Source organism: Haliotis rubra, unplaced genomic scaffold (genome assembly GCF_003918875.1).
Source record: "Haliotis rubra isolate DU_JTF1 unplaced genomic scaffold, ASM391887v1 Scf943, whole genome shotgun sequence".
Classification (NCBI taxonomy): Eukaryota; Metazoa; Mollusca; class Gastropoda; order Lepetellida; family Haliotidae; genus Haliotis; species Haliotis rubra.
The window spans coordinates 221183-244016 of NW_025767683.1; the positions used below are offsets into that span (position 1 = coordinate 221183).

A 22834-nucleotide genomic window follows, 5' to 3' on the forward strand; every position below is an offset into this window, starting at 1 on the left:
GTTACCTCGAAAAGTGTGCCACAGATTCACGAAGGGTTTCTTTTATATCCTCCAACAATGGCATGCCGATTTGTCTGACGATACAATGACGGAAAGTGTATACAACAAATCCGTTGATGCAACCTTCAATGGTAGCTGAACTTTGACATGACATATGGAGGTTCTAGGACAGAGGGGGCGGTGAGGTAGCCTACTGGTTAAAGCGTTTGCTCGTCTCGCCGAAGACCAGGGTTCGATTTCCCATATTGGTACAATTTGTGAAGCCCATTTCTGGTGTCTCCCGCCGTTCTAAAACGGCGTAAAACCATACTCACTCACTTTAGGACAGAATGTATTTCCAATGTTGTAAAACCCGGCAAATAAAAATGTTCTTACATGCCATAATGTGTCGATTATTGCTCATACTATAAGCCATATATTTGCCAGTTCTAGATACCATTATTTGAAATCCTGTAGATATACCTGGATTTAAGATGTGTGCGACTTAAAATAACTTTTACCTATGTTTTCTGTTTCTATTCCAGGACATACGGACGTTGTTCGGATTCTGCTACAAGACTTTAAGATTATACGCATTGACCAACAGAACAAGCTGGGATTCACAGCCTTGATGAAATCAGCTATTCAGGGACGGACTGACTGTGCCAGATTGTTATTGTATGCAGGTAAAGAAACCATTTTCTTCATAAACTTTACATAAAAAGTATATTTCCCCCTTTAGTTTTGAGTCAAAGGAAACCGACATAGTGGCTAATGAAGATATTTGTATGTGTGTATAAAAGTTTAGGGAAGTTTGCGTCGACCACTGTGACGACCTTTGTATCTGTCCACGTTTCTGCCCTGTGCCTCTATAGGCCTCTATGTTGCTACTCCTCCACCTACCCTGCACCTGCGTCCCTTGTATCAGGGGTGGTGGGGTAGCTTAGTGGTTTAAATTATGAGGATTCGTAATCTTAATTTCACTTTGTTTGATTTACTTTTTGGTTTAAAGTGAAATTCATCGGTACGTTTTCACTGCAAACAGAACATACACTGCAGTAACACCAGCTGGTACCTATGTTCAATAGTCTTTTGAATCATTTATATTTGATAAACGAAAATATAGCGCTTTTTATATTTCTATGCTTTTCAGTTTCTGTGTTGGAAACTAATCACATATTCTGGTTAATCTATTACTCGTTTTCCAGGTAACCAGCGTTTTATGCATAAAATATTGAAACTAATGGATGTGATTGTGAGCTTTATACACACTAAGAACTCTATTTTTAGAAAGCATGTACGTGCACTTTATGAAGAAATCCCTTAATGGACAATAGACTGTTTCTGAATTTGAAACTTATATCATAAGAATTGCAATCTGTTATACGGAATAAAAACACACACTAGAGTTGAAAAGATGTAGATTTCATAGTTTCAGAATAGGTCATCTTATGTAAGTGTTATGGACATTCTTCGTGGGAAATAGGGGCTGTGGTGTAGCCTTATTGTTAAAGCATCCGCTCGTCAGGCTGAAGACCCGGTTTCGATTCCCCACATGGCTACAATGTGTAAGGCCAATTTTCCCCGCCGTGATATTGCTGTAAGTCAGCGTAAAACCATACTCACTCACTGGTGGAAATTATCCCTATTGAGTAACCTTGTGGTAAGAGCATTCGTTCGACGAAATGTTCGATTCCCCACATGGCTGTCTCGCCTTTTTCCGGCATTACTGAACAGTTGCTAAAACCGTTTTCAAGTTAGATCCACTCACTCGTAGTGGCATTTGTGTTACTACCCGCCATGACTTTGCAGGAATACTGCTTAAAGCGGCTCTGAGACACATTCACTAAAAGATGGGGGTCTGTGGGGTAGCCTAGTGGTTAAAGCGTTCGCTCGTCACGGTTCGCAGGTTCGATTCCATGGGCACAATGTGTGAAGCCCATTTCTGGTGTCCCCCGTCGTGATATCGCTGGAATATTGCTAAAAGCTGCGTAGAACTATAACTCACTCACTAAAAGAGGAATTTTGTTTTCTGGGCAGTTATGTACCTTGAAATATTGCCTGAAGTGGTATGGTGATATTGCTCCTCACTCACTCACTCACTCAAACCCACTCACACACTCACTCACTCACTCAAACCCACTCACTCACTCACTCACTCAAACCCACTCACACACTCACTCACTCACTCAAACCCACTCACTCACTCACCAGCCCAGTATTTCACCAACTGACTCACTCATATACAATTCATTAAGAATTCATTTGTCATCCACGGAAGATAATGATATTTAGGTTCATCTGTCATTAGCTATTAGCTGTAATGACGGTGCTCATTTGGCGTTGCATGGTGAATATTGCATGAGACAGAACTGACCTCCGACCAATTACCATCATTTGCCTTGCTGACAAGACTGTAATATATTGTATATTACAGAGGACGCGACCTGTGTACAATTAGGTTTGTTTGTATTGAAGTTGTATTCTCGTTTGTGTGATATGTTTATGGCGCGAGAGTATTAGTTCTGTTTGCCGACAACCAGTGTTGTCATTAAACGCACAATGAGTTCGTTTGTGATATCTGGAACCAATCTTTATTTCATTGATACACAACACGATGTAGAAAATTACCAATCACGAACGTACATACCCAGTTTTTGTCATGATTCTACTTGATGAATTGACCTACTTTTACATCAAACCATGCTTTCAATGTGTGTTTTTAGTTGTTTTGTTGTCAGCGGCGAAGAATCTGTTTTTTCCAAACTATATTAGAAAGGAATTATATTGGATGTTGAATTCGTATATTTTGTCGACAAGTTCATCTTCTTGAATTTGTGCAAGGTGGGGAAAGTATCAAATTCACCTCTGATGATGGAGATGACTTGTTAACTGTACACAACTATCCCACAAAAACCAAATTCGTTCATTAACCGAGAGCAACGAGTGAGTGAGTTCAGTTTTACGCCGCACTCAGCAATATTCCAGCTATATGGAGGCACTCTGTAAATAATTGAGTCTGGGCCAGACAGTCCAGTGATCAACAGCATGAGCATCGATCTTGGTATACGATGACATGTGTCAACCAAGTCAGCGAGCCTGACCACCAGATCCCGTTCGTGGCATCTTACGACAAGCATGGGTTACTGAAGATCAATTCTAACCCGGATCTTCACGGGTGTTAAGGGTTTGGCCTGAACGCGGGTTCGAACCGGGTGTGACTCTTTGAGTAAACGTGAGTGCCCATTCTTGATGTTTCCGTCTTGGTGTAGATGGTGAGGTGAGGTGATATGGGGTTTTACGTCGTGCTTGAGAATATTTCGCTCATATGACGACGTGCATGCGTGTGTATGTGTATGTGCGGCTGCTTGTACTAGCCCAGACTGAAGCTGGTTTTTTATAGTGCTAGCCAACTGAAATACCATGCCTCAGTGAAGCATGAATACCCAACTCAGACAGATTATACTGACTCCGAGCCGACCAGTCCTTGTTGTACCCATTAATGAAGAGCGCCAGGCAGGGAGCAACAAGAACCATATTTTAATGTCTTTTGGTAAGACGCGGTCGGGGATCGAACCCGCAACCTTCCGCTCTCCGGGCGGACGCACTAACCACTACACCACGGAGGCGGTCTGGTGTAGATGGAATACAGTAAGGAACACATGGATAATGATAAGAGATGCATATATATGTTTGGAGGTTCAGGGCAATTTCTCATGAAAGAAATGTCAGTTCATGTTTAGAATATATAAAAATACACGATGGACGTCCTCATCCATGACATCAATGTAAAACTTAAGGGTAAGAAAGAATGCAAAACGTCACCTCCCTCGACAACAACAGTGCTCCACCGCTCGGTGATCAACTTCTTCATAGCAGTGATTAGAATGACCACTCAGATTGGCAATGTCAACACAGGGTAGTTTGCCCAAGAAATGTAACTTAAGATTCAGATATATCGATGATCGGATATCGTTCAATAACGGCCAAATATCCAATTACCTTTCACGGATTACCCACCTGATATAGAAATACAGGACCGGTAATTCCGTATTATCTGTGACCCGTGAAGGTCCGGGTTAGAATATTGATCTTCAGTAACCCATGCTTGTCGTAAGAGGCGACTAACGGGATTTGGTGGTCAGGCTCGCTGACTTGGTTGACACATGTCATCGGTTCCCAATTGCGCAGATCGATGTTCATGTTGTTGATCACTGGATTGTCTGGTCCAGACTCGATTATTTACAGATCGCCGCCATAAAGCTGGAATATTGCTGAGTGCGACGTAAAACTAAACTCACTCACTAACTCACTCCGTATTATCTGTTTCCTAATTAGACTTATATTAGACTCATTATATCAGAGCCAAAATCACACAAGGCTGTAGGGACAGAGATATGATTTCCACTTTCCATTGGACATCGTTCTCTTCATGCCACATCTTTAGAGGTACAAGCGAGTATCCTCATTTTACGAACGTTCGAGATTGCGTCAAACGATCATCGACCCTAAAAACTTGTTTAATCAAGGTTCCATCATTAATGGCATCAGTAAAGCTTTTAAAGGGGTTAACGGTAGAGACATATACGACATTTACAAACTTGTTTAATCAAGGTTCCATCATTAATGGCATCAGTAAAGCTTTTAAAGGGGTTAACGGTAGAGACATATACGACATATTTACAAACTTGTTTAATCAAGGTTCCATCATTAATGGCATCAGTAAAGCTTTTAAAGGGGTTAACGGTAGAGACATATACGACATTTACAAACTTGTTTAATCAAGGTTCCATCATTAATGGCATCAGTAAAGCTTTTAAAGGGGTTAACGGTAGAGACATATACGACATTTACAAACTTGTTTAATCAAGGTTCCATCATTAATGGCATCAGTAAAGCTTTTAAAGGGGTTAACGGTAGAGACATATACGACATTTACAAACTTGTTTAATCAAGGTTCCATCATTAATGGCATCAGTAAAGCTTTTAAAGGGGTTAACGGTAGAGACATATACGACATTTACAAACTTGTTTAATCAAGGTTCCATCATTAATGGCATCAGTAAAGCTTTTAAAGGGGTTAACGGTAGAGACATATACGACATTTACAAACTTGTTTAATCAAGGTTCCATCATTAATGGCATCAGTAAAGCTTTTAAAGGGGTTAACGGTAGAGACATATACGACATTTACAAACTTGTTTAATCAAGGTTCCATCATTAATGGCATCAGTAAACTTTTAAAGGGGTTAACGGTAGAGACATATACGACATTTACAAACTTGTTTAATCAAGGTTCCATCATTAATGGCATCAGTAAAGCTTTTAAAGGGGTTAACGGTAGAGACATATACGACATTTACAAATTTGATACTAGTTTATCTGTGTCAAAATGTCCGGTGCAATTCACTGACTTGTAACTTAATATCCCAATCGTTCAGTTGAGCAGCTGACTTAGTCACACAAGTTTTGTATGGAGCGGGTTAACGGGTTTTCACATCTGGTATGATCACTAATCGATTGCGATTCAGAAGCGCGTGCTCATGTCATGGTCAGAATCGATAGTCGATTCTTCATTTAGAAGAGTTTTCGTTTGAATATGGAAAGGGTTTTGTCGCTATTATTGAGTGAGTGAGTGAGTTTAAAGTCGCTTTTAGCAATATTCCAGCAATATCACCGCGGGGAACACCAGAAATGGGCTTCACACATCGTACCCATGTGGGGAATCGAACCCAGGTCTTAGGCGTGACGAGCGAACGCCTTAACCACTAGGCTACTCCACCGCCCGTCGCTTTAAGCACATGTCACGTGTAATAATATGTCTTCCAGTTGCTGTATACCGCTCGATGGCGACATTTCGGTATCATCGTAAACTAACCAAGACGTTTTAGTCGATAATGACTATACCGTTACATGTACACACATTCATCCTCTTACTGAACTTCCATTGTCTGTTTCGTACCACGACGCGCTGGTCCCTCATTACAAGCATAATGACATTGTGTAGTAAGGACGAGGTTTACGCTATCAATGTACTCGCCTCTTATACTAATCCCCAAATTATGATACGAACCAGGGTATTCCCTTTTGGAGATAACTCGATCATTAAAGCCGAATGACTACTCCATATCTGAGATAGTTGAGTACCAGAGCTCCAACATCGTATTCCCGTGGAGTCCCGAGTGGCCCCGTCCTCTAAAGCGCTGGGATTCTTTATATTAAACTCGCGTGCCATAGGCGTGCGGGGAACCTATGAAAGTTGGTTCGAGTCCATATTCACGACCGTTATGTATTCGAGGAACCTATGAACGTTGAGTCGCCTTCATATTGTTTCTGTGCGCCAGCACCACCCCTTTGCTTGTGAGTACACGAAAGCACCAACGTCTAATTTTAACTTTTCCTATCAGACTTAGGAGGCGATGGGGTAGTCTAATGGTTGAAGTGTTCTCTAGTCACGCCGAAGACCACAGTGTGAAGCCAATTTCTGGTGTCCCTGCCGTGATATCGCTCGGTTATTGCTAAAAGCGGCGTAAAACCATACTCATTCATTCACCCTACCAGACTTAGCTTGGGTGACCGTGATTTCAGGAAACAACTGTTGGAATTCCATCTCAGTGGCTGTGTACATTGTCAGCATGCATAACACCCAGAACTAAAACCACAGACTCGATTCGTCCATAATCATGAATGCTGGTTTGTGTGATAATGAAATGGGAGTAAGAAGTCACAAAATGGTGGGATGGGAAAGTCAAGTTGTTAAACGTTTGCGCGTAAGGGTTTGACCCGAACGCGGGTTTGAACCGGGTGTGACTCTTTGGGTAAACGTGACTTGCCATTCTTGATGTTTCCGTCTTGGTGTAGATGGAATACAGTTAAGAACACATTCCCCAAATGTCATTATGTTGTGAAATCGTAATCAAGAAAGATACATATCCTGAGAGAGTGACACGGGATGGTTTCTCAACACATATTGAGATGCAAAGACATCGGTGATCTCAAGAATTTAATTGCAGTGAAAAACACTTTACTGGGAACCAACTAATTTCACAGGGGGGTCATTCGAATTTGTTACGCAGCGCGGACTAAAATTTCTAAAATTCAATAAAATGCTCAAACCTTACTAATTACAATCATAAACCGTGCTACAATTTGCACAGTGGGCGATGCAATGAAATTGTGTCTCTTTCCTGGCCAAAAGATTCCACAACACTATAATGCTCTAGTTGTTTTCTGAAATCCACGTGGGCGGATGGGTGGCCGATCGTGGCTTCTCTAATTCAGTTCCAAGTGGCACAGAAAAGGAGTGCATCGAGGTGAAATGTCATTATGCTCGTGGCACACGCTCCTTTTTTGAACAAGTAGTCTATCAATGAGAAAAAGAGAACACGATTGGGAAAGCTAAATTTAATGAGAAGAAGAAAACATCCTACGCTACTGTCCTTTGTTGTAGACACACGTCCCGACATCACTCTGTGTATCGCCCCCACACTTAAAGATAAAGGATAGTTCGTGCAAGACCATCAAGGCTATCAGTCTCCATTACCACATTGCCAGACGGAGACCTGTGTATCTTAATACACGTATAGTTGATTACTATCTGTTTTCCCTATCTGATATACCAGCCGTGGACTCTTGCCGATATGTGAATGGTGGCATTTTCGCAAATTAATCTTCTGAATAGTAATATAAATCTTCCTAAAGCAAGTATGCTGATTTGACCTTCAAATATGACCAGAATAACCGTCCAAGCTCATGCATTTCGCAAAACATAATCACTGTATGAAACATCAACGAAACCGATAGAACGATGATAATGCAACAGGTATAGATTTATGACGATGTGTCCTAAAAGATATTAGAATAACCTACAAACTGCAGGGAATTAATGATTATCTGTTATGTAATTCTGAGAACGGACGAACAGAAACAAACTGCATTACGAGTTTGGAGCTGGCCATTCTGTATATTCATCAGTAATGTAAATGTTTTGATTTGCAATTATCATTGGGTTATTTCAGTGGAACAGCATTACGAGTTGAACAGGGCATTCTGTATATTCATCAGTAATGTAAATATTTTGATTTGCAATTATCTTAGGATTGTTTCAGTGGAACAGCATTACGAGTTGAACAGGGCATTCTGTATATTCATCAGTAATGTAAATATTTTGATTTGCAATTATCTTAGGATTGTTTCAGAGGAACAGCATTACGAGTTGAACAGGGCATTCTGTATATTCATCAGTAATGTAAATATTTTGATTTGCAATTATCTTAGGATTATTATAATGGTCAGGGTATTTTACCACAAGGAACTTCAGCACAGGAGTGGAAGACATTTCAGCTATATTACCCAGTAAACCCTGGGTAAATAATAATTACCCACTCTTCTTGTAAGTGCTGTTTGTTTCTCATGTTATATTCCTAACCTTTATCTGCTATGACCCAAGGTGCTCGGGTATTGGACATACCCTTGACAGACTGTATAAACCTGTCTTATCTCTAAGTGGTGCGACCCTTATAATACAGTAGCCTGATGTGTCGTGAATTGATTTTATATGGAAGTATTTTTATGTAAAGATAATGCAATTTCGGCTTACGCTTTTATCGCAAGAAGAAATTGCTATCTAGGGGCATTCAGTGTAAATTTCAGTTTCACACAGCAGAAATCGGTATGGCTGACAGACTGCAAATATCAGAAATCACTCATTCTTGGAGATAGTTCCAGTAGAATTGGCAACACAGTTTTGGGAGTAACAATATATTCATATCAGAGATGTTTGAATATCGATAATCAAGTTAGGAATGGAGACAAAACAACACTCTTACAATAGCCTACAATAAAAGAAATACGCTTGGCTATGTATTTCTTTCCGAAAATGTTACCGCATAGAAAAGCTGGCATACGATTTTGTTGTTCAAGTCATATTCTAATGACAGAAGTAGGAGGAATGCACAACATATTAGATCTTAATCTCAATTACCAAGACTTACAAAACCCGCTTAAATCTGAGTAAAATGGGTAAGTATATCAACGGTCAACATGCATCTCCGTGACTACCATTGCACCAAGCGAGCTAAAGCCCAATTCTCTAGCACCGTTGTAATAACCTTTGTCATTTATGGCATTCGTTTTATTCAAGAGAGTGCTTTTAGCAATATTTCAGCAATATAACGGCACGGGATGCCAGAGATGAGCTTCACACACTGCACCCATGTGGGGAATCGAACCCGGGTCTTCAGCGTGACGAGCGAACGCTTTAACCAAAATCTACCCCACCGACCGTTTATTCAAGTGACGAAGATAGCCGTACGCACTTGGCGCTGCTATTTACAGATAAGAATGCTGATATATACATCTGAGGGACACAGCAATCCAGTTGTAAATTGTGTCTGTAAAATCTCTATAGAGTATAGTAATTCCTTTACATGCGAAGGGGCGGTAAGTAGCCTTGAGGGTTCGATTCCCCATACTGCCATATTGTGTGAAACCCATTATTGTAATCCCCCGAATTACTGGAATATTGAAAAAACCCGGCGTAAAACAATATTCTATCACTTTGTGGATATTTACTTGAAATGCAGTGATTCCTTTATGGAGATGTAAATCTTCACCAAACCTTTACTGATATTCAACTGTCTTGAATGAGTTGCACATAAACACAGTCCAGCAACCAAGTCTTCGATTCCCATCGATCGGAAGTGCTATCTCAGTCCTTCCTTTCTCTGCTATTTATCTTAGGTATATATATCGACATACGAGCAGAGTAAGTAGATCAGCAAATGGAATCCTTGGTCATGTTTATCTATAATCTTTCCCTTTTGAGAACTCCGGGGTAGTAATGGCCCCAGTATCCTATGTTTACCATACAATCCGACAGAATGGTGATACCATAGAAACGGTCCAAGAACCTCGTGTTTGTTACCATGGTGACAGAAAGTATGTCAAGGTACCCCGACGACCTGAATGGTAAATTAAACTACTTTTACACTGAATACGCTTGTAACGAACTGACGGATACAACCAACTGTTTTGGGGTACCGGCCACTTGTTGTCTATTTTAGTCGAACTGCGTATAAAGAACTATGGTTATATCGAAGTAAAGTTACTGATACTTTTGAGTTCGGTATAACCGTAGTTTACTGCAGTTCAGTATTTATCGTTTTATCTTTTCTTTCTATTATTTCAAAAACGCCGGGATAATACTGTAACGTCCGAATTAAGTTAGTGACTGAGTGAGTTGGGTTTTACGCCGCTTTTAGCAATTTTCCAGCAATATCATGACCGGGGACACTAGAAGTGGGCTTTACACATTGTACCCATGTGGGGAATCGAACCCGGGTCTTCTGCTTGACGAACGAACGCTTTAACCACTAGGCCACCCCACCGCCCCTCCGACTTAAGAGTAAAACCTTTAATTATTACCTTGACGAAACATATTCAGACACATTTGTGAAAGTAAAATACGGGGGACCATATGGAAGTATATCGTGTTATCCATGATGATATAGGACACAAATTCTCAAACCGCGGTCTTGTTAGCTGCCATCTATGGGTTATGCAAGAGCTTGTCCGCTGTTCGCCAAGGGTTTATGTCAGGTCTTGTTCACTGATTTCTATTGGTTATGTAAGAGCTTGTTAGCTGACTCCTATTACTTATTAGCTGATCGCGAAAAGTTGTTAGAGTTATTTATCTAATCGTTATGGATTAATTGATGGACATGTTAGCTTTTCACCTTGGGTTATGTAAGGGCTTGCTATCTGACCGCTATGGGTTATGTAAGGGTTTCTAGCTCACTGATATGGTTTATGTAAGGGTTTCTAGCTCACTGATATGGTTTATGTAAGGGTTTCTAGCTCACTGATATGGTTTATGTAAGGGTTTCTAGCTCACCGATGATGGTTATGTAAAGGTTTCTAGCTGACCGCTATGGGTTATGTAAGGGTCTCTAGCTGACCGCTATGGGTTATGTAAGGGTTTCCAGCTCACCGCTATCGGTTATGTAAGGGTTTCCAGCTCACCGATATGGGTTATGTAAGGGTTTCTAGCTCACTGATATGGTTTATGTAAGGGTTTCTAGCTGACCAACATGGGTTATGTAAGGGTTTCTAGCTCACCGATGATGGTTATGTAAAGGTTTCTAGCTGACCGATATGGGTTATGTAAGGGTTTCTAGCTCACCGATGATGGTTATGTAAAGGTTTCTAGCTGACCGATATGGATTATGTAAGGGTTTCTAGCTGACCAACATGGGTTATGTAAGGGTTTCTAGCTCACCGATGATGGTTATGTAAAGGTTTCTAGCTGACCGATATGGGTTATGTAAGGGTTTCTAGCTGACCAACATGTGTTAGGCAAGGGTTTGTAGCTGACCGATGTTGGTTATGTAAAGGTTTCTAGCTGACCGATATGGGTTATGTAAGGGTTTCTAGCTGACCAACATGTGTTAGGCAAGGGTTTCTAGCTGACCGATGTTGGTTATGTAAGGGTTTCTAGCTGACCAACATGTGTTATGTAAGGGTTTCTAGCTTACCGATATGGTTTATGTAAGGGTTTCCAGCTCACCGATATGGTTGATGTAAGGGTATCTAGCTCACCTATATGTGTTATGTAAGGGTTTCTAGCTGACCTATATGGTTTATGTAAGGGTTTCTAGCTTACCGATATGGTTGATGTAGGGTTTCCAGCTCACCGATATGGTTGATGTAAGGGTATCTAGCTCACCTATATGGGTTATGTAAGGGTTTCTAGCTCACCGATATGGTTGATGTAAGGGTTTCCAGCTCACCGATATGGTTGATGTAAGGGTTTCCAGCTCCTCAATATCGGTTATGTAAGGGTTTCTAGCTCACCGATATGGTTTGTGTAATGGTTTCCAGCTGACCTATATGGTTTATGTAGAGTTTCTAACTCACCGATATGGGTTATGTAAGGGTTTCTAGCTACCGATATGGGTTATGTAAGGAGTTATTTATCTAATCGTTATGGATTAATTGATGGACATGTTAGCTTTTCACCATTGGTTATGTAAGGGCTTGTTATCTGACCGCTATGGGTTATGTAAGGGTCTCTAGCTGACCAACATGTGTTATGTAAGGGTTTCCAGCTCCTCAATATCGGTTATGTAAGGGTTTCTAGCTCACCGATATGGTTTGTGTAATGGTTTCCAGCTCACCGATATGGTTTATGTCAAGTTTCAAACTCACCGATATGGGTTATGTAAGTTTTCTAGCTACCGATATGGGTTATGTAAGGGTTTCCAGCTGACCGATATGGGTTATGTTAGGGTTTATGACTGATATAATCACGGTGCGTCTAGAACCTTGGGTGCATCTCTTTACATTGACTCAGATGGTCAGTGTGGATTTCCTTTGGTTTAACGGTACGTACCTGTTTATTAGGACACAGATGTAATGTAAGATGAATAACCCTGGTTCCAACCAATCCTTGTGGAGTATGATGAACTCATCGAGGTCTGTAAAGAGTATCTGAAGGTGCGTGTTCGTCCATTGCGCACATTATTTAGGATCAAGATTGAGAAAATATAAAAGCGAAGGTACTTGATTAGTGCATGGTACACAGTGGTAGAGAGATTAATGGCACACCATCAACAAAGGCCTCAGATACTTCTTCCAAACCAGTCAGACAACGACCTCTCGTGCCATCTGGGTTCAACCGTGTTGATTACCAAGACACATTCCGTCCCTGTGACACGTGCTTGAGTTAATTTCTGCTATAAATAGCTACTTATAAAGATTGTGCGGAGCAATTACAGCACTCTCTTGCTCGGAACAGAACGAGCGTGTCCATTCAGAAGACCAATTATTTGGCTCAAATCAATATGAGTTTCTGATTTAGCAATTATGCATGTTTTCCATAAATCAATACGTTGTTAATCGAATGTTATTATCGAGCTGAAATACAAAATGATCACATTAATTCAATAATGGATCCGATGATCGGCGATGTTGTCTTCAACGATCCTCTATACACAGGCCCAACACAGAACAAGCGGGCTTGAGGAGTATGTTTGCATTGTCAAACAGCTTTGTGTGTTCGGATGACCGGAACATTAATACTTCTTGTTATATATGCCATAGGCAGAAGCAATCCGATATGCGCTGGCAAATATACAATTGAGCACCACTAAAGTCTCATCGATAATAACAACAAAGATTTCGGCGAGAAGTATATCAAATGCGAGACAGGCTATAGATTTTTTTATCATTTTTCTTTTGTATGGTACATCAATATGTATTGATTGATCTTTAATACTAGGTATAGTGCATTGTTATCGGTATTTATAGCGAAACCGCATAAACCCGTACACTTTGACTTGAATACCTTTCGGGTGGAAGACATTATCAGGTCTCCCTGCATTATCATGCCAAATAGTTACATGTAGGCATTTATTTGATAGTCAGCGATCCGTATATAAAACAAAGTTTTTTTATAAAATATTTCAGAAATTCTGACCAAAGAGAATGCTTAGAAGCAAGTTAAGGAACAACCAATTTCCGCTGCGGTAATACATGGAACTAATGACATATGCACCAGAGGAAAATTTAAATTTAGCGTCATTCCCGAAAATAAATACCTTGTTTCTTCGCAACTATAGTATGCTAAATTTAGTGTAATAATATAAAATATTCCATTTAATATTTAAAAACAGGGTTTATCATTTTTTTCACTATTACGCAACTTCTCAATAAACCAGACACAGAAACTGTGACCTATTTCGGACACTTAAGTGTCAAGTCCAGTGTGTCTATTAGTATATTACGGTAAGTAGGTTGAAAACGGGTGGCTAAATTATGCCGCCCAAACTATGTACTGACACATATTTAGTTCATAAACTTAATATTTCAGTCAGATGATGATTAGCGTTGCACGGAATTATCCTTCAAGACTAATATCCTATCGAGCAAATGAATGTGTGACCTTGCTCAGAATGTTAAACTAAAAAATCACAAACATTCTAATGATTATGAGACATTTTGTATGACGATCATATGTAGTATAGTTACATGTAGCTTTTGTTCACAAAAATATCCATGGGCCTGAGAAACATTTTCATACTCTGTACGGATTTTACATCAAAACTGAGTTCACCTTGTTTTACGTGCACAAGCACGCTATCCTAATTTGGTGTATTCTTGAATTTGTGAATGAGCTGCAATTTCAAGAAAAACTTCACAATATAACGTCATTTTTAAGCGGATTCCATTTATCAATTCAGGTGCTGATCCCAAGCTGCGCGATCATGGCAGAAAGCTGTGTGCTGAAGAATGGGCTCGCTTTGTAGGAAGGAAAGAGTGTGCAGAATCCATTGCCAAGTTCTCAAACACAAAAAGATTTTGCCTAAAGTCTCGCCTCAACCAAAACGTCGAACGTTGCAGCAGTGTACCCGATCTTGCTTCTGATCAATTGTCCCGCACGGACTCGACGAAACAATCCAAAAAGAGACGCGGTGGTTCATTGAGACGCAAACTGAAAAACATTCTACCCCACAACACAGAGTCATTAGGGATCAATCTTTCCAGTCCCGGAAGTCCATTCGCAGTTATCGCCCGTTGTGTCTCCACTCCCGTTCTTCCGGGAGTGATCTCCCCTGTGGAGTCTAGCTGTCTCAGGCGACCGGTTAGCGCAGACAATATCCCCAGGGTTGAGATCACAGTTCCAATGGATGAAGATGGCACCCACGTTGAAACTAACATGATTGCAAGGCGTAAAGCTGCTAAAAGAAATGCTCAACAAGATTACAGTGTTCGATGATTATATCTGGAATAACAATGTGTGCATTTTTCAGGCTGGTTCTGGAAGGTGATTGAATGAGAATATGTGCTTAATCATGAGTTTCTTCAGAGATGAATATCCCTGGCACAGTTGTGATCGTATGGGAATTTGTATTAGAACATTGCTAGTATATATCATTTGAATGCAGTTTTCATCTTCCTTCGTCGTGACATCAGCTTTTTGAATAATTCCTTTTTCTTAAAAAAAATTCTAAGAGCCAAATCCTTCATCAGGTGAATCATTCTGGTCATGTTATTTTAGCTTGTTATGAATTACTCATTTCACGCATCATCACATTTATCATTTGAGTTTAAACTGCAAAATTATTTGCATATTTTGCTGTTCGTATCTGATATATATGTATATTTATATTATGTATTAAGTGTCTATTATAATGTGTTTGCACTATACTTACATTGTATCGTCAATGTCATAATTTCAATATTCGATTTTTTGGGTTTTCTTGAATTGTTACTTCGTTCTCCATTGCTTTCAGGTTGAATCGAGATTTTCCTAATATTTTGATGTTGTGATGTGATACTTCTTTCAAAGAAACGGTTTATGTATTTGTTTTCATGTAATACATCAGTGTCTGCACATTCAACCTGGTGAATGATTACATTTCAGTGGTGTCATAGCATTAGGAAACGTTCACTGCACCGGGTGTTCCGATTTTATTGTTTCATCGTAGAACCAAGACCGTCACAATAAGGACGAGGCTGAAACAGTTTCATAAGGTCTCGTCCATTTGATGGGTAAGGAAGATGATTCCTGTTTGGAACACTCTAGTTTCTGCCACCTTAATCCAAGAAACAACTGTAATCTTATCTTAGGTGTTTCATGCCATACTCAGCAATATGCCAGCTATTAGGGGTGGATATTGCAAGGAATTTTCATATTGGGATAAATTGCGATGCGAAAGCATATTTTGCGATATGTATTGCAATATATCGCAAGAAGTTTTCTTTAACAAAAAATACGTATAATAGAGTTAATGCTTGATTTATAGAGCAAAAACGCAACACAATCACAATGCTTGATTAGGCCTTAATAAAAACTTTTAATCATGACAAAATAAAAATGTAAATAATGTTTGGCACAAATGAAACAAGGAAAGGAACAATTTAAAAAACGGAAATATCCGAAGATTTCCGAGTGTTACGAAGTTTTCCGAATGCATGTCAAAATACCGGTTTTCGATCAGCGTATCGCAATACGTATCGCGTTCATGTCTGAACCGGTAAATACCGGTAAACCGGTTATATTGCGCAGCCCTACCAGCTATGACGGCGGTCTATGAGATGACATGCATCAACCCAGTCAGCGAGACTGACCAACCGATCCTGTCACAGTCATGGCTGCTGAAGACCGGTTCCAACCTGGATCTTCAAGGAAGATGCCAAGAAACGTTTCATTTACTGAGCGCCATCAAACAATCTATTCAATTTAGTATAAACACACCTAAATTTTACTTTTAGGTATTGTCCACAAAACAAACACCACTTCCTTCGCCACTGCCAACTAACCTGATATTTTGGAGGTACCTCTTAAGAAATATATCCTTTAAGTAGTCCACCATTAGAAATGAAATGAATGTTCCCACTTCGTCTGATTTGTAGGGGAAATGTATTTCTGGTATATATAGACGATATGTCAAAACACATTCCATACAAATTAGCTTCATGTTGATGGCCTTTGGAAGATCAAGGAATAGATGGACCTGTTTCAATTTTTACTTTAAGTTGTTTTGTATACCTGAACTAAATTTAATATAGGGCTACATCAGTCGAACATTACCTCTCCTTTGTGTTATAGTTATATTGTATTACAACTCAGTTAGCCAAGAAATATCAACATGTGTTTGATGATACATTTAAAGTGGGCATATATGAAAAAAGAAAGGGTGTGTTTCTCAGTCATCAACGTTCTCAAACATCTTTCACATTTCCATTTTGAAAAGACTCACTGATATTTTGCTATATATCTATTCCACCTGTAGGTGTTGTATCCAGACATTTCTACAACTTTCATATATTTTCCTATATATCGTGATTTCCGTGTTGTGGTGGTGAAAATGTGACTTTCCACTTGCATTGTACATGAGAATGTGTCGTTCGAGTTACTTGTATCGACTGAAAGGAAACTACTTGCAGATATAGCGCACACAAATAGTAATAATTATCATCCTCTGATGTAATACACCATCTTAATATTTCCTACAGAGTTTTCAGTATAAGGTGCTCTCTACCAGTGAATGAATAGTTTATCGCAACAACTGCTTTGTTAAAGTGACTTTATATTTTTAGTTTGAAAATATCTACCATTTTGATTTTGCTTAAACCTCTTACAGTGCTTATGCAAGATAGCCGTTTGTTAATGTTCATTTTATGAAAATCACTTAAAATTAATCTTCATTCACTTAAAATTGTGTTTGTGTCGATTCTTGATAGTTTTAAATAGATTCGAATGTTCTTCGATAATGTTTTTATACATTCTTTACGATTGTTCATGACACGTACGTATGTGAATGTATCTTTGAATATTTTCTTCCTTGCTATTGTACCTGTACAGGTCATCATTAAGAAATATTTTCTTCAAAATAAATTTATCTGCCAAACGAATTGTGTCTTCTTCCTAGTTCAATCTTCTTCGAAAAGGTCGTGAAAACTTACAGTGTTTGCTTATAACTTCCGTTTTAAATAAGACTTTTACATTCATGTTCCAGTTGGATCTATTGGCATTATAAACATGAAATATTAAATGAACGTACATGTATACTCAAACCCTGCCAGACATGCATACTCACAAACGCGGATGCGGGCATAGAAACACATGAATTCATATGGTCTGGTGCAAAGAGGACAAGGACAGGGACCCGTTTCACAAAGCTCTCGTAGCGCTACGACTATCGTAAGTCAATGTTGCAGTATAGGAGGTAGGAATGCTACGAGGACAGTTACAAGATCTTAGGCCTACGAGAGCTTTGTGAAATGGGGCCCAGGACACTTTATCGGGATGTAGGGATATCAAAATTTACCTGAGAGAACACTGGGAGAATTCCGACCCTAACTGTTAAATATATCACATTCTTTGTTGGTTTCACACCGAGTGCTTTTCCGTAGTTTCACTTATAGTTGGGAAGTTGCACATAACACTGTCTGGTTGAAATAGAAGACGACCTACCATCCAACAGAGAAGTGTGGTCTTCTAAACTATGGAAATTCAGTGAAGGTGAAACGTATCATGGTGTCTTATTCGCAACCAAATTCCAATAAAAAAGGTTTAAACATTTTAGACATTATTTACAAGATAGGTATTTTATTGAAAAGAATATATCCTTCAGTAAAAGTGAACAAGAAAAGTTTAATAAAAAGTGGATGTTATATCATGATTTTGTAAATTTTAAATGATTTTCTGAATTCTTTCTTCTTGTTCCCTAATGAAAAATATAGGCTGAATGGACTTGAACTTAAACTTACTGTAAATATTTGAAGCTTGTAAGTGTGATTGGTGAGTGAATGTGTTGTGGTGTCTGGTGTTGTTGTTTTGTGCTTTGTTAGAAAAAAAATCCTGTTTTTCCTGTGATCAATTAACCTTCTTGCAAAGGACCTTAGAGTTCCCTGGCTCTTCGGCCTTTTCTGTAACAGGGGAAGCAGGAAATAAAAATTATCAATTATAAAAACAAAATTCCAATAAAAAAAGAAGATATGGTCATCAATATCCCCCCACCACAGTGTTCTGTTCCCATTTGGTTCCTCCCCCACGAAATTCATGTCCTGAAAACACATTTGGTTTCCCTATCTATAACAGTAACAGAAAATCTGACCCCATTGGGGATTCGGTGCACTAAGTCAAGAAACGCATGACAAGGGCCATAACTAACAAATTGTACAGTTTTTGAACTACAGCAAGGCATGTGTGTCCTGATAACACATACCAAATTTGGTTTCCCTATCTCTAACGGTTTTTGAGAAAATCTGTCATCATCTCGGATGGAAGGACGGACGGGCGGAGCTCAAACCAATACCCCTCTCCCACTTCATGGCGGGGTATAAGAAACCTGGCCTAACATGAACTATTCGTATACATACGTCTGTCCATACATATGTATTAAGACAGTCTGGTTTGCACCTTGCCAGTAGAAGGTGGGGGCGGACATAACTGGTAATGACTGTATATATCTGCATTTTGCTTCCAGTGAAGGGAAGTCTGCTAAGCATATAGTGTCTCCTAGCACATGGCGAATTTGCCTGAACAATATATAATAGGTCTTGCAGGCTTTTAAGTGACAGGCGGGTCTTATCAACATTCGGCTTTGCATTGAAATGACATTACCGAACAAGACAATCCGATTAGCGCCCCTTACCGAGACTAATTTGCCTTCAGAGGGAGCTGTAAACAAATAATGTGGAACTGTGGCATGATATAAGACATATGCCCGTGTGTATCGATAGAGTGAATGGTGCAAGTCTCCAGAGGCAATAACAAGATGGTAAATGTTAATTTTAAAATAAAATTTCTTTTTCTGGGTCAATAATTGGGCATACTTGTATGTAGGATACGATACACCACCTTATCAACACGAACACCAACATTTTCATCAATATCACTATTCTCATATGAAAAGAGCTGCTGTCTCTGTCTTTCAGACGAACCAACAAGTAATGGTTTTCATTAAATCTGTATGCTGTATTTACCGGTATTTCATTCCGTTAGATATATGAACCCACAATGAAGAAGTGAAAAGTTCCATATTGTATTCGTTTAGTGGCAGCTGCAAACGGATGGCTGGTTCACCATGAAAATAACAAAAGACAGCCATGGTCTATACAATATGTTTACACGAGATGCGGAATGTTAATATCTGGACCCCGTTTCACAAAGCTCTCGTAAGCCTAAGGTCTCGTAACTTTTCTCGTAGCACTCGTACCTCCTATCCTGCAACATAGGGTGTACGGAATGGTTTGGGTCAAGAAGATCCGAAGTCAGACACCTAGTCTGTCTCCCAGTCCCTGAACCACATTATATTCCATAATGCCCAGCACTCCCTGCAATGCTAACGCCCTAAAGGAAGCAAATCTCCCAACTCACTGGGGCTCCTTTTCAGTTAAAATGGGTTTATTTGTTACTATCAAAATTATATATATTCAGGGTCTAAGCGTTAGTCTATCAGACACCCTTCCTTTGAGTCTTCTCACAATTTGTCTCGCTACTGTTCAAATTGAGTGAACTGATCCTCCAGTCGTGTACCCTTGACGATCCCTTTAAGAATTGATGTTCAGCAACCCTTGCTTGTCGCAAGGGACCGGGCGGTCAGGCTGGCTGCATCCCAACTGCGCAAGTCATAAAGCAACACTTCCGAAAGCAGTGTCTCAAAATATGCATCGGAAGGACACTGACAGGACACTGAGCACAAGCGGAGCCATTTAATTTCGACTGAGTTCTTTGCGCCCCGATATTACTTTTTTATTTAAACAAACCGAATGCTACAAAAGTGTTTAAGGTTAAAGCGGGGCACGGTCTACCTCTGTAACATAGTACCATGTATCACAGGAATGCATGTTTGCTTTGTTTCGAAACAGGTCGAAGGTTTGACTGCAATCATAAACAAGCATTACGTTTCCAGCGTCTTCTTAATCTTCACCATAATTGTTATTATCATTGAACCTAAAGCAGTTGTTTTATCGTTAATATAGAGGTGAGGTGAGATGAAATTGGGTTTAACGTCGTGCTTGAGAATATTTCGCTCATATGACGACGTGCATGCGTGTGTATGGGTATGTGAGGCTGCTTGTACTAGCCCAGACTGAAGCTGGTTTTATAGTGCTAGCCCACTGACATACCATGCTGCAGTGAAGCATGAATACCCCACTCAGACACATTATACTGACTCCAAGCCGACCAGTCTTTGGTGTACCCATTAATGCCGAGCGCCAGGCAGGGACCAACAAGTACCATATTTTAACGTCTTTTTTAACGGGATCGAACCCGCGACCTTCCGCTCTCCGGGCGGACGCTCTAACCACTACACCACGGAGGCGGTCGTCAATATAGACGTTATTGAACAGAGGCAAATGTGAGACTGCGATGTGTCGAGTCAATGTGTCTTGTCTCAACTGTCAGTTCTAGTTTAATACAATCAAAGCCCACTTTGTCCACTGTTTCAATCGGTCAGTTAAGGACCATCCCCACAGCATAAAGACAATGTCTATGTTTCACACATTTGCACTGCTGCAACAAACACTGAAACAAGGCACTAAAGTTAACAACTTCAACCATCTTTTTGAAGCGTGGGTTTCCTACTCTGGGATCGAGTTCTGGAATCAACAGCAGCAATTTCACGAGCTCACGTTAAAAGTCGTCGATGAAGTATGAATATGACAACACAATTCGTTGATGTATGCTTTTAAAAATGCCAAAATTGAAGATTTTAAAAGCTTTGAAAAACACACAAGACACTTCCATTAACAGAATCACCGCTTCACTGAATATTCACAACCCTTGGCGTGGGGTCGCCGGTTATTTTGTCACACTATCTGAAACCAATAATAGTATCCGACACTACAGTGTGCTCCATGCCATGTTTCGTTTTGTAACAGTAATTGTTTTTCGCATGTGTCGGCGTAACAGGGTTTTCGTTTAAACACGGGTATTTTAATGACGATGGTTCGTTTTCCTATTTTCATGCACAGAACATTTTTACAGTGTGGCGGTATGAAAAACGGAAGATTTCTAGAACAAATCACATCATTTGTGTCATCCATTCCATTGAAGGTTTGAAATATGAGGAAATATATGTCTTTTGTGTTGCTTCCATTTTGTTTTATTTTCCCCTTCCATTTACGACCTGACAGTGATATGATTTTGATTCTCGCTCGGAAAACAGATTTCAAATTGAATAATCCCCGCCATACTTCAGCGTTGATCATGTATGAATCAGTTGTCAAATTATGAAACACGTTGTACTGTTTAAATGGTCTTTGCTGGCTAGGTTTAAAAGACACAGAGAAAATGGATTGACCTGTTTAGTCCTCACATGTACATGTTTGCGGGACATCATGGACAGGAGTGATTTTATCATTACTGAATCCATTACGCTAAAAGCCTCTTCCTTGACGGTAATGTCACTTATGGCTCATATCATGTCACGTACTCTTTGACTGATTGTTTACGGAGGTTCACGCCGAAAAAGTAAACGCATCTGCTGTGATCACATGCATACCAACAGCACAGCCAGAACAGGAATCACGGGAATACTAGAGTCACCATCATACAGGACAGGAATACCTCAGGCACCATCAGATCAGCACAGGAATACCAGGGGCGCCATCATATCAGCACAGGAATACCTGAGGTACCATCATACAGGACAGGAATACCAGGGGCACGATCATATCAGGACAGGAATACCAGTGGCACCATCATATCAGGACAGGAATAACAGGGACACCATCATATCAGGACAGGAACACCAGTGGCACCATCATATCAGGACAGGAATATGGGGCACCATCATACAGGACAGGAATACACAGGAATACCTGGGGCACCATCATACAGCACAGGAATACCTGAGGCACCATCATACAGGACAGGAATACCAGGGGCACCATCATATCAGGACAGGAATACATGGGGTACCATCATATCAGGACAGGAATACCAGGAACACCATCATACAGCACAAGAATACCTGAGGCACCATCATACAGGACAGGAATACCAGGGGCACCTTCATATCAGGACATGAATACCAGGGGCACCGTCATATCAGGACAGGAATACCAGGGGCACCATCATACAACACAGGAATACCTGAGGCACCATCATACAGCATAGGAATAATAGGGGCACCATCATATGGGGACATGAATACCAGGGGCACCATCATACAGCACAGGCATAACAGGGCCACCACCATACAGGACATGGATACTAGGGGCACCATCATATCAGGTCAGGAATACCAGGGGCACCATCATATCAGGACAGGAATACCAGGGCACCATCATATCAGGACAGGAATACCAGAGGGCACCATCATCACAGGAACAACAT

General features: G+C 40.1%; 1 protein-coding gene across 1 annotated transcript in view; it reads left to right on the forward strand.

The window, feature by feature from the left end:
* Positions 1 to 15685, forward strand: part of LOC124264799 (histone-lysine N-methyltransferase EHMT1-like) — a 53807-nt gene extending 38122 nt beyond the window's left edge. Inside the window, 2 exon segments of the mRNA XM_046699588.1 lie at positions 525 to 665; positions 14220 to 15685. Coding sequence (XP_046555544.1) covers positions 525 to 665; positions 14220 to 14755 — 677 coding nt within the window. The 3' untranslated portion in view covers positions 14756 to 15685.
* Positions 15686 to 22834: the final 7149 nt, after the last annotated feature.